Source organism: Aulostomus chinensis, chromosome 3 (genome assembly GCF_037954235.1).
Source record: "Aulostomus chinensis isolate RoL2024-O1b breed Wild chromosome 3, RoL_Achi_v1.0, whole genome shotgun sequence".
NCBI lineage: Eukaryota > Metazoa > Chordata > Actinopteri > Syngnathiformes > Aulostomidae > Aulostomus > Aulostomus chinensis.
Window position 1 is genome coordinate 24,184,995 of NC_141322.1, and position 12,728 is coordinate 24,197,722.

At 40.8% G+C, this 12,728-nt stretch overlaps 1 protein-coding gene across 3 annotated transcripts in view; it reads right to left on the reverse strand.

Moving 5' to 3' along the window:
• The window catches only part of LOC147268350 (A-type voltage-gated potassium channel KCND3-like), a 79,247-nt gene extending 74,888 nt beyond the window's left edge, over positions 1 to 4,359 (reverse strand). For all 3 annotated transcript variants that reach the window (XM_086199867.1, XM_086199866.1, XM_086199868.1), the window contains exons 1-2: positions 4,017 to 4,359; positions 1,956 to 3,127 (exon numbers count right to left, since the gene is read on the reverse strand). In XM_086199867.1, the coding sequence (XP_086055993.1) occupies positions 1,956 to 3,061 (1,106 nt within the window). In that variant the 5' untranslated portion in view covers positions 3,062 to 3,127; positions 4,017 to 4,359. The remainder of the gene's footprint in view (positions 1 to 1,955; positions 3,128 to 4,016) is intronic.
• Positions 4,360 to 12,728: the final 8,369 nt, after the last annotated feature.

Sequence of the window (12,728 nt, forward strand, 5' to 3'; positions counted from 1 at the left end):
CGTGAGTAATACTCCTCACCACGGTCTGTAGAGTAGGGAGTCACTGGAGAGTCGGTGCAGTAGATGGGTATCAACCAGTAGAGGGAAGTCACTGCCTGCACTTTGTACAAAATTCAAGATTTTGTGCTTTATTACCAGCAACACTCCTGAATACTCCAATAAACTGTTGGAAAAGTTCTTTAAGGGTTCCGTGATGTGAGAATTAATACAGTGTTGCAAGCTAAATAGGGAAGATGCATACAGAGAAGGTGTAGTCCTTCTTCATGAGTTGAACCATGACAGTTTAGCTTCATGGCTTTGAATAATAAGCTGACGTACTTTTTTTGTAAAATCATCATATACCAGGATGGAATACGTAACATGGTAACTCAACATTTACAGTATTTGTAGGGACAGGTTTTTTTATACAGATGAGAATATAGTGTTCGATATTCAGGGCGAACTATTTGAATGGATGCACGTGATCTGATATAAATTTAGTTTCCGCATGGGGCCAAAACAATTGCGGTGTTTCTGGGTGTGTATTGAACAGTTCGGTTTTTCACGATTCGGTATGATGTCCCTGGAAACCTTGGTGTGTGTGTGTGTGTGTGTGTGTGTGTGTGTGTGTGTGTGTGTGTGTGTGTGTGTGTGTGTGAGAGAAAGGATTTGAAAATTTGAAGAATACATTGAACTTTCCTTTTTTATTTGCACAAAAAGCACATTGGATTATAGCCCACATGTTGGGCATGAAGTGCATAGAATGCAATTTATGTAGTGACAAATTCATTGCACATTTCTTAATCTTAAAAATTAAACACTCATTATATCTTCCTTTTATGAAAAAAACCATTTCAAGGCCAGTATAAACAGGAGGAAGAATTTAAATGGAAAAAACTCATTTTAATGTACATATCTGAGTGAACAGTAAGTTTTGGTGCAAGTCCTTCATCAAATTTAGCGAGTAAAACTGCAGTGATGTGCATTTTATTTCCCCTAAAAGTTTTATAAATCTAACATAAGGATTAATCTACAAAGAAAGCCAGACTGAAAACCTGATTTTAGGAATTAAATTATTTTTCCATTTTGCCTTCATAGCAGAGTATTTCCCTCTGAAATGTCATAAATGTTTTCACAAGCACCTCCAGTGAGCTGGAGTGAAATATTAGGAGTTGAGTCATAATAAAGGTGACAGTGGATCTCTCATGAGATACAGTATGTTGCCTCCAGGCACACAGCAGACACATCTGACTTTATCGCCCAGTTAAATAAATTCATCACAAAGCATTTATTTTCCCAAATATGGTGGATCTGATTAGCAGAAAAATAAATCTGTGGGATAAAAAAAGAAAAGATGTTTCTTTGCAAAACAAATCGAAATAAACCACTTTTCTCTTAAAGATAATAAGGCGTTATGTGATGGCAGTGTAAATATGATTCTCCCCGTTCCACCTATACTCCACGCTCTGGCTCAGGCGACAGGTTGAGCCTCTCAAAGAGCTAGAATTATAACTAAAAAAACGAAAAACGGGTGAAAGGGAAAAAGAAAAACGCAGCATTTCACCTCTGCACCAGTCATGCCTGTTCTACTGTACACACAAACCTTATAACTTCTGAGCATTTTTTGAGCGTGTATTTTATGGTCTCTATTGTATGTATTCAACCTCTGTCTGCTTATTTTCTGAGGCAAACAAAACCCTGCAAGTGTTTGTGCTGCTAGATAAATGCAACAGTGCCCACAATTACTCACAATGCCAGCCTGAAATAAACTAGCACACTGACTTATGGGGACAGGCTTTCGTAATGCTTGTGAAATTCAACCTGTTTCATGTAAGTTATTCAATATATCTGAAACAAAATTACACCAAGTGCATAAACAGTTTCATACAAAATACAGTGTGGTACAGAAATTTAAAAGATTCTTAAAAAGATCAAGTGTGTGTAAGTTGGTGGGCATACATTTGGCTGTTACTCACCCCAGCGTGGTCATGGTGACGATGGTGTACCAGAAGGAAGCTGGGATGCTGGTGAACTTGCTGGAGCTGGAGCCCTTCTCAGCGTAGAACATGACTGTAGCGAAGATGATGATGGCCATGGTGAGTGAGAAGAGGAGGAAGCCCAGCTCTGAAGCACAACTCTTGAGTGTGTAACCCAGGATACGCAGGCCCTGCGAGTGCCGGGAGAACTTAAAGATACGAAACACTCGAAACACACGCAGTGTCACAAAGGCGCCGCTGACGTCCTCATTGTTGGTCATCACCAGGCCGATGTAGTAAGGCAAGATGGCCACCACATCGATGATGCTCATCACCGAGCGCATGAAACGGTACCGGCTAGGTGCTGCAAACAAGCGCATCAGGTACTCCACGGTGAAAATCATGACGCAAGCCGTGTCCATGCAGAAGAAAGCCACTGTGTAGCGCTCGCCACACGGCATGTCTTTCTGGTTGGCGGTGGAGCCGCAGGGGACAGTCTCCACCACATTTGTGATGACTGAGATGGCGATGAAGAATCCTGTGACGTAGTAGAAGACCAGGGCCATAGTCGAGGTGTGGGGGTTCTCAAAGGCTCGCCACATGGTTTCCCTGAAGTTCATGTTGGGCAGTTTCATGTCCTTGTTCTCCTCCTGATCATCCTGCAGCCTCTCCAAGTTCTCTCTCTTTCTGTCCTTGTACTCTTCATAGCAGCAGTCACCGATGATCTCCGGGATGATGCCGAAGAAGGTCAGCTCCTCATCGTACGCTGAGATGCACTCGTGACGAGGGTAGTGCAGCTTTCCTGTCCTGTAGAAGTTGAGGATGCTCCTAAAGGCATCAGGGTCCCGGTCAAAGAAGTACTCCTTGGTTTCCTCGTTGTAAAAGAAGTCCTTCTCAGAGCTGCCCAGCAGGGTGTCTGGGTATCGGTCCAGAGTGGTTCTCCAGGTTTGAAATCGACGGCCGCTGACGTTGAGGATGATCAGCTCGTCCTGTCTCTTACTGTTGTCTCTTGGTGCAACAGGCATTGGACAATTGGCGACGGGCATCCAGCCAATTGCTGCTGCCCTGGCAAAAGGAAGCCATGCTGCTACTCCTGCCGCCATCATGAAGCAGAGTCTTGAAAGAAGTCCTTCTCACCTTCAGGCTCGACTTTTCTCAAAATCAGCTGACATCTGACGGGTATACAGCAATTAGGATGAGCTGAATTTAACAGCAGCAGCACAAGCTATATTTCATATTAAACAATTCAGCATGTGGCTCCCGATGAGCGGAGCTCAGAAAGGGGTTTTCTCTCTTAAATTTCCTCATACAAACTACTGCCAAATCCCTGAGAACCAACACTAAATGCCATCCAATTTTAAAGAAATGGCTGACTTATGGCATTAAATACAGATAGCGGCTGAAGGCTGCAGTCTCAAACTCGTGATTTTACTCTTCCCATTATGGAGGGATGCATTTGTGACCTTACACTTATAAATACAAACAAGTCAAGCACAGATTAGGAATGAACTGATCTGCTTCAAGCATAAACATGTATTTATATACAGTACCAAATGATAATAGAAGTTCTCATATAGCGTGGGTCTAACTTATAATATTCCTTTCAACAGTCAATGTGCACCTGGAAATCCAATCACTGAAACTGCTGCAAGGCTTATTTTCCTTGGGTGCGGATTAGATAAATAGTGATATTAAATTGTTCTAACAAGGCAGTGGTTTTAATTAATCTGAGAGAGACGAGAGAGGCGCTGTCTGTCAACCTGTTGAATCGGAATAAAGAGGGAACCTGTTCCAGATACGTGGACTTGATAGGTTTTTATTTTTTAAATTTATTTAAAAATAAAAGAACGAATTCGATCAATGTGTTTAGAGAAAATAAATTCTGGGTTAGTTTACTTCTCGTTGTAAGTAGAACATATCTTACAAAAATCTTCGGAATGGGGTCTTTTATGCGTAGTTCACAAAATCTAAGTTTTCTTGCATTAAATGCATTTATTCTGCGGCAGCGCTGACTATTTAATAACGTTGTTTTCTGTGAATTCATTAGTTGGAAAAACTCACCGAAAAACATGGAGAGGGAACAAAACCCAGCTCAGAATGTCTGAGAAGAGCAGCCCGGGTCCATCCAGCGATGCGCAGCGGCGAGCAGCACCTCCCCACGGTCGGTCGGTAGACTCCCACACCGGGCAGTTGAGAACCCAAACGCGGCTGATGGAGCAGAATAAACCAGCCTCTGGGACCAGTAACTAGGAGACTCAGAGGGGGCTTCTCTGTAGCGGGATTGGAGGACGTCCTCTGACGAGTTCTACATCCTGACTTGTTTGTTTTCTCGTCGATGTTTGGAAAGTGAAATGTGATGGAGGGAAGAGGCGCGCTTCCTTTTTTCCAGCCCTGTCATCAGCCCCCCTCCTTCTCCTCCTCCTCCTCCTCCTCCTCCGCCGCCGCCTCACTTTACCAGCATATGTGACGGACCCACCGTGCGACTTCTGTTAAATTCAACACTGTAGTTCGACTTCGCTTTCTCAAGGTAGAAAATTGGACCATCTGAGGGAAAAAATATACACCAACAACCTGCCCTCAAACACGCCGTGATACCCGAATTCTAAAGGGCTGTATAACTTTATATACTAGTCTCAAATAAAAGTACTCATTTCACACTAAATGTTCTAGTCCATTCGATTTTTCAGTTTGGGGTTTAACTTGTCCAGATTTTATAGCCTTTAGTTCCAAATGGCAGAAACCAAACTGTTTCTTATATTTGAACACATTTGTGGTGATGCTCTTAAGTGTTGGCTGAAAGGTTTTATTGCCATCCGTTCTGGCTCTGATTCTGAAAATATTTAGGATGAGATAGACTGTTTTACCCCTGTTCCGGTTAAGGAATCGCGGCTTTTCTGTCGGATGAAATATGAAGCATTCATTTTTCATTTCCATTTTTTTTCCCTCTTAGTTCCAGAAAAACAGGTTAAAGAAAAAACTAATGTAGGTAGGTGGGGTGTCACAGTAACTGCCTATATGGGATAATTTAAGAAAATGGCTGTCATTTTCAAGAATTACTGGCATTCACACACTTTCAGGGCTGACCATTTCTGAAAAGGCAGACATGGAGAAACCTGAATAAACAGAGGGGGGCAGCAACAGCTGGAGGGAGACTCAGTCAATGCATGTGTTTGCTATGAAACTTTATTATGGCATCGCAAAAAATCTGAGGAGAATATTAGGTCACTGGCGGCAAAGCATTTAAAATATGTGGCTCCAAGCATGTACTGTATTGACTACTTAGTTTCATTTCAGCAGGTCATTTAAGAACAAGCAGTAATTTTGGAAATTAATCTGGAATTAAACGCAATGCTTCATCCAAATTGTACATTTGTTATTTGAAGTAGTCACAAATAGGTGTCTTGTGCTCTCAAAGACATTTTTCCCTCGTGCATTACCTCTTCGTCTGCCATCCACATATATTTAGCTTGGGGCTAACGGTGACTGACAGCTAGTGGAGCTACACTAAAATATCAGTTTACAAAGTCTCAAGCCTATCTTCCAGTACAACTGCAACTCTTTGGTTTGGTGCTCATTCATAGGAGCACAGAGTGACCAGCCGGCGCACTCAGCTGCACAACTCTCTCACAATGGTCTGCACTCCTTCACAGTGGCGTTGAACAGAAATGCTTCAAGCTAAACATACATGGCTGGCTCTTTGTGCTGGAGGGAAAGAAGAAAATGTTTGTGTGACCCATTTGTGAATGATTTAAAGCCAAATTAAACTTTTTGGTTGAAATAAGTTGTTTTAAAAATGTTGCCATAATGTCAGCTCATTAATGGGCAGCAGGGATTAGCAGTTTGGTCGCTCAAACTGGCCAACACCTAGCGGTAGAGCTCGCAGTGTAGCCCGCGGTTGATGTTAGCCTGTTTTAACATCACCACACATTGCCTTTAAAATAGAAAATGTGGGGGCTTATTACGGATCGCTGTTCCAACACATGGGAACATAAAAACAGAAGGCTGCTCTGCTAGGTTTAGCATTAACTCAGTGCCAAAGAACCCGAGAGACCTCACTGGCTTGTAGCTGACAAGCACGCTAGAAATATAATATGGTGCCGGCCAAATGAGAGCTTTGTAAATCATCACAGATATTATTAGTTTCTGAGTAATAGTGTAATTGTTCGTAAAACAGTGGAGTTGTCTGAGTCCCTGCAGTTCTATGGCCTTGGGGCAATTGCCTGGAGTTTTCCAGAACTTGAGCTAAAACTATTTTGCAGTATTTCAAGAGGTACTTTATAAAACTTCATTTAACTTGTATGAACTGTAGTACCAAACTATATCAATGTTAAAACCATTACTCAAAACTCCATCCACCCTCATTTCTGCTCAAACTGGCTTTCATCATCAAACCTTTAGTGAGGCAGAAAGTGTCAAAGGAAATACTTCCCATCTCTCACTTCAGTCCCAGGCATCATGGCCTGTATAGGCACCTCAGGGGAATGCTGTGGCTGGAAGAGGCCTGCCTTTGAATGGATGGCCCTGTGTGTGACCGTTAGAGGAGGAAAAGCAAGCAAGAGGGCAAGAGGCAATGTGGCCAGAATATAAAGACACTTACGTATGGACTCCATTAGATTCAGAGGAAGTTCCCGAACATTACGTAAAATATTCATGTATTTAGTCTCTGAACACATTAGTTGGTGCTCACTTCCAATTAATTATTGTTCGGATAGCACTTGAATAAATTTAATTGTGACCTATTGCGTTTCAATCGCTGCAGATGAAACCATAAATGGAAATATATACATATATTACAGTCCACGCATACCTAATCTAAATTAGGCTACATTTCATTATTGTAGCACTTCATAACAAATACTGTTCATCATCCTGTACTTAAGTTCAACACAGTAATTGTTATAATGTGTATCATCCAGTTTCTGTTGACCAGAGCAAAAGCAACAGCTGAGCTTTTAAGGTGTTTTTCCATTTTGGCTGTCCTGCACCTGGGGCCACTGCCTGCTGATTGGATGAGAGCCAGGTTTGATGAATTATAGCATCGCCACACAAAGACCAAGTCCACAAAAGAATCTAAAACAGCTTCACTTGCAGCCGTTTATCTACTTCTTGTTCTGATTGAGGCATTTGAATAACATTAGATTGCTCAAATATGATCTAATACTTGGATGTGGAATTATAATGTTAGAAACTGTTCAAGGCTGTTTCATTGTTCCTCCTCCTACCTGACATGTTTTTTTCATGGATTTATGAAGTTTCCTCTGCCTTCTGTTGTGGTACTCTACAAGAAAATACAATCATCTCTTAAATATAATGCTCTGTACTATAAAGATTTATAAGCTAGAGATATTTACATGCAGATAAATGGGGAAGTATCAACACTTATCACTTACCACACTGTCACTGTTGTGCCTGGTCAGGGGAGAGCTAAGTGTGACACACAGTGACTCCCTCTTTCCCCTCTCCAAGCAATGACCAGTGCAAATTTAAAAAACAAAAAACAAAAAAAAGCCAGGTCAACAACAAGGGCATCTGACCCCTACAGCTACCAGGGCTGCAATTTTTTACAGTATGTACAAACAAGATTAATCTGATATCACCAGGCAGCACACCACAGTCTGGTTTAGAGACAGGAAAAAAGACAGGCAGAAAGACAGTATCAGTGAGCGCTGTTTTAAATTAAACGCCATCAATCTCCAGTTGATCAGACTGCAAGACAACAATGTCTTGCCAAATATTTTGTCAAGTCTCCCCCAAGAAATCACATTACACTGTAAGACAGAATCATTTTAACATCTCAGTGGGATAACAGGGCTTAGTTACAATATGGTATTATTTCAAGACATAATTTTGCTTTCTCCACAGACAAACCGTTTTATTTATTACAACCACAAAGAGGGGTATAATAAGGTGTATTTCTTTAAAAAAAAATCAAAACCTGCCAGGAGAAAGCAAAATCATGTCTTGAAATAGGGTGGCACGGTGGTGCAGTGGTTAGCGCTGTCACCTCAGAGCAAGAAGGTTCTGGGTTCGAGCCCCAGTTGGAGTCTGCATGTTCTCCCTGTCACTGCGTGGGTTCTCTCCTGGAACTCCGGCTTCCTCCCACAGTCCAAAGACATCAAGAGGGGACGAGGTTAATCAATTCTCTAAATTGACCGTAAGTGTGACTGTGAGTGTGGATGGTTGTCTGTCTCTATGTGTTGGCCCTGCGATGGACTGGCGACCTGTCCAGGGTGAACCCCGTCTCTCGCCCAAAGGCTGCTGGGACAGACTCCAGCCCCCCCCCCCCCCCCCCCCCCCGCAACCCTTAACTGGATAAGCAGTAGACAATGGATGGATGGATGTCTTGAAATGAATTCATGCAGAATAAAACACTTTTTATATTCCCGAGAAGCAACCTTTATGAAGTGAAAAGAGAATTTTTGATCAGAAATTTGACAAATACACTTGACATGACTGTTTATCGCAGTACACCAGGGAAGACTGGATGAAGAGTACCACCCTCAGGCGTTGAGAGAAAAAAAAAACGGACAAATAATCACATTTACCCTGAAATACAAAAGCAGTTTTACCTATAGGGTCATGAGAAAGGCTGCAATCCCAAAAGCAATACGGGACCACCATCTATAATTCACTTGCCTGTCCAAACCTTCCAGTGGAAACCGATGCATCAACAAACCCCACCACTTTGATCAATGTGTCTGGCGTAGTGACACTGAAGAGAGAATTGTTTTTTTAACCAAGAGTTTCTTGGTTAAAGAAACAATTGATCAAATGAGCAACAATTAGCCAATCGGCACCACTGGCTCAACTAACATCATTGTCAAGCTGTTGTGATGGATTACGTGAAATCTAATCTTCCTCCCCCGTGGAAATCGGTTGGGGTGCAGGAAATGTCTGACTGAAGATGGAAATTGAGTGCAACGAGTTGACAATTGTGTTTGATATCAGGCAAATAATTCCTTATTGAATTTCCTAGAGAAATAACCCACAGGATGATCAATATCATCTTCCTCTTGGAAAAGATCACAGCCTGCCCCAGGAGCACTAGCATCCACTTCTAGTGCAAAGGGATGCAAACAAAAAATCAAATTAGTCCTGACAGCAGTTCAGACAAGCTGGTCTGAACGGTTCGCCAAGCTGCCGCACGTACACAGTTCTCCGGAACTCACAAAAATAGCCAGATACTCCAAAAATCTACACACAATCATCCGTATGTTGGAGAAGAAGTGAGTGTCTTACTCTTGGTGCTCATGTTGTAAGGGTTAAAGAAACCGAGTTTGATGGTGAGCTTGGCGCAGCAGATGAGTTTCCCAGGAGGGACTTAGCTGCCTCACTGGGCCACCTGTACTCCTACTACTACCTGAAGGCACCTCTTGGACTACGCTGCATAGCATGAGGTTATGATTTCATCATGAGCAAGTAACAGGGACATTCTATTGCAAATTTTGTGTCCGAATTTTCTGACAGACATGACGTAATCATAGCTTATTCTTGAACAGGTGAACACAGATGAACATGTAAAGAATCAAACTAATACAGAACCCTTCAGTTACAGCAGTAACAGGTTAAAATTCAAAGCTGTTCCTATAATCTCAGTTTATGGTGAAGCCATGGTAAAGCGTTCACCCGTTTTGTTGGAACTGAATGAAAATTAAATTTTCAAAGCTTCTCTAATATTTTATATCATCAATTCATAAAAAATACCATGTATAATTTCAGAGATGTGGCTTGATCTCAAAGAGAATTATCACTCAGCTCTGCAGTTCCCCACAGCGCTACTTTATGCATATGTTGGGCTTCACCATTTAATCTTTCTGTATGACTTTCTTTATGTCTTTCCGTAAAAAAATGTGAGTAGGTACATACCGCAGGGTAACACAAAACAAATAACAGAAAAATTTGACAGTTTTTCTACAGTGCCCATTAGGCTCTCTGTGAGAATTTTTTTCCAATTCCCTTGCAATAACATTAGCCTTCCATATATATTGAATGTGAGTAAATGCAAAAACATATTACAAAGTACCACAAGAGTTCTTGTAAGGAATGCCAAAAAAATAAACAAATACATTTAAAATATCCTGCAGTGACCCACGGGGCTCCATAATTTTCATTTTCTCTCATGAATCCCGGTTTCAGCCCCAGCAGGCAGCGAAAAAGTTCTGACAAAGCCACTGTAGAGTTTCTAACAAACACCAAAGAGCAGACAAAGTTAGTGAATATAGTTGTGAACTCAGGGGAGCATTTAGCTGCTAAAGAGACAGATATTCCCCTCAAAGGCAAAGCAACCCAGAGCGAAAAAAGAAGAGTGAATATTAGTCTTACTTCACATGAATGCAAATTTTCCTTCAGGAATCAGTTAGCTCAAACCTGCATATCAACTGTGTCTTTTTGCATATTTAAGGGGGTGTGTTGTGTGCTCAAATGTAATTATACAGATCTACAATTTTAATGTGACATATTTATAGATAATACCGCTGAAAATTACCAGCTAAACATACGCCAGTAACTCATTCATGATTATTCCATCCATCCATCTGCCTCTGAGCTACAAAATAACACTATTTTTTTAAACAAAGATTCACCCACCCCATAGTTTCAATCAAATCAATAATGACAACACTGCAGCTTCTAATGTTTTGCTCATTGAAGCCCCGAAGCATCACTCCTGCAGTTGCAAAGCGGCTCTCAATAATACAATATTTTCCCCCTTAACTCTCTCATTCAAAATCTCTCCTTATGAAAACCAAAAAACTCAGTTTCATAATCCACTGCAAGATCTCACATTATATATATATAAAAAACCCCATCTCTAACGGTTTGATCCATGATGATTGCAAATGATTTAGCATTGTGTAATCTTTCTGCCAAGCCACAGTCTTTTGTGCATTTATCATGAACGGGGAGCAATGGTGTAAATATAGAGGTTTTGATGTCCCTCTGTATCTGGTAAGACTGAGCCTACAGCTATTATCCATCACCCATTCATCAGCCAAATATGATGTAATACTGCAAGTCGTCAGATAGATACAGTTGATATTCAGTGGCAAATCAAAGCAGATGTCACCCCTTTTTTTTTAATAATACATCCCGTTTTAAAGACTCTAGCATTTTTTCTATTTAGCTATCTTCTCCTCAACTTACAGTCTTTAATACGTCCTGATTTAAAGACTGTATAAACTGAAAAGAAGATAGCTAAATAGAAGCAATGCGAGACAGAAAAGAAGAGAACACATGGAAAGGAAGCAAAGGTAATGAGGCGGACACAGGCCACAGATGCCCACTGAACAATTACAGGCAATGAACAGATGTGGAATAGGTGGGCCAATGAGATTTGGCAGTAGTGAATTATTCAATGCAAAAAAACAAAATGTAAAAAAAAACTAAAATAAAATAAAATAGTCTGACAGTAGAACTAGTGTATATATATATATATATATATATATATATATATATATATATATATATATATATATATATGCGACCAGATGAAAGGCTGCATCATACATTGCCTGTCTGAGTAGTCAACTTGAGAGTCACTCACAGTAGATGAGATCCAAGCCTTCATTATCCAAAACATGAGCTGCACAACTGAGAAACATGCATGTGAATACAGATGATCCTTTAGCAGAAATGCAGTGTTTGATGTTGGAGGAAGATGCAAACAATAAAGTCTGTCTTGATGATGAATTAATTGCTAATTTCTTACTCAAATTGAACTCAATTTACGAACTTTATTAGACTTGTCATGCAAACTAACAGGCATGTGACAGGCATGGAGAACCACTGGGGAGGAGAACAAAACTGGAGTTCACTGGATGAGACACACAAGGAAGGAGGCTGTGGCTGAGGAGGACTCACGGGACACAGGTGAGCACCGAAAAAGGCTGGAAACAGACAAAGACAGGAAATAAAGCAAACAGACACAATAGGTCAGTGATTACAAAACAGGACCTGATTACAAGTGAGAAATGTGACAGTGTACATGCAAGAGAGAAACAAGAAACAATGTAACTACCAAGAGTCTCAATTGAAAAGTCCACAATAAACACAAGAACCGACCTCAAGATCAAGAGTTCAAACGGGACGCAGAGAACAAGATTGCTGTGTGAAGCAATCTCATTTAAAGGTTGTTTTCGTGTGAAGAAAAGAGTTTTGTTTTAAGTACAGGAACTTTTTAAGCTTTGAGCTTAAATACCACACAAAGTCCTTCATAACAGCCAAAAGCCCAAGTTCAAAGCAAATGGAAGAAGGCGTAATTAGCACAAATTCTCAGCCATAAAGCTTTCTATTCATCATTCTGTGTGACTTATGGCCGAGCTCTTCAACTCATTTGTCAACAGCTAATGGATCCTGAAAGTGCAGGTGTGGTAGTATTATGGGGTATGTAGCCAGTTATACATTATAATAGTGCACTATAGCAGCACGATTATGTGGGTATAAATTATTCTGTCTGAAATATGCTCCCATTCAGCTCACATTTAGAAATACATTTTGCTTTTAAAATGTAATGGCTAAACACATGCTTTTAAAGTAAAAAGCCTAGAAAAGTGAAAATAATTGATCTTATTTTGCCTCTACACCAGCAATAGACATAGCCTGGAAACATTATTTGGTTTTTCTGTCTCACAACAGGACATCTCTGGAACGCCTTGAGGAAATGTCCATAGGACATACCATCCATGGTAAAAGATGACGCATTTCCCCATATTTCATGTGGAAAAGCAATGTCATGTGATTTAATTAAAACTCCAATGAGTGCTTTGAATGGTCCAA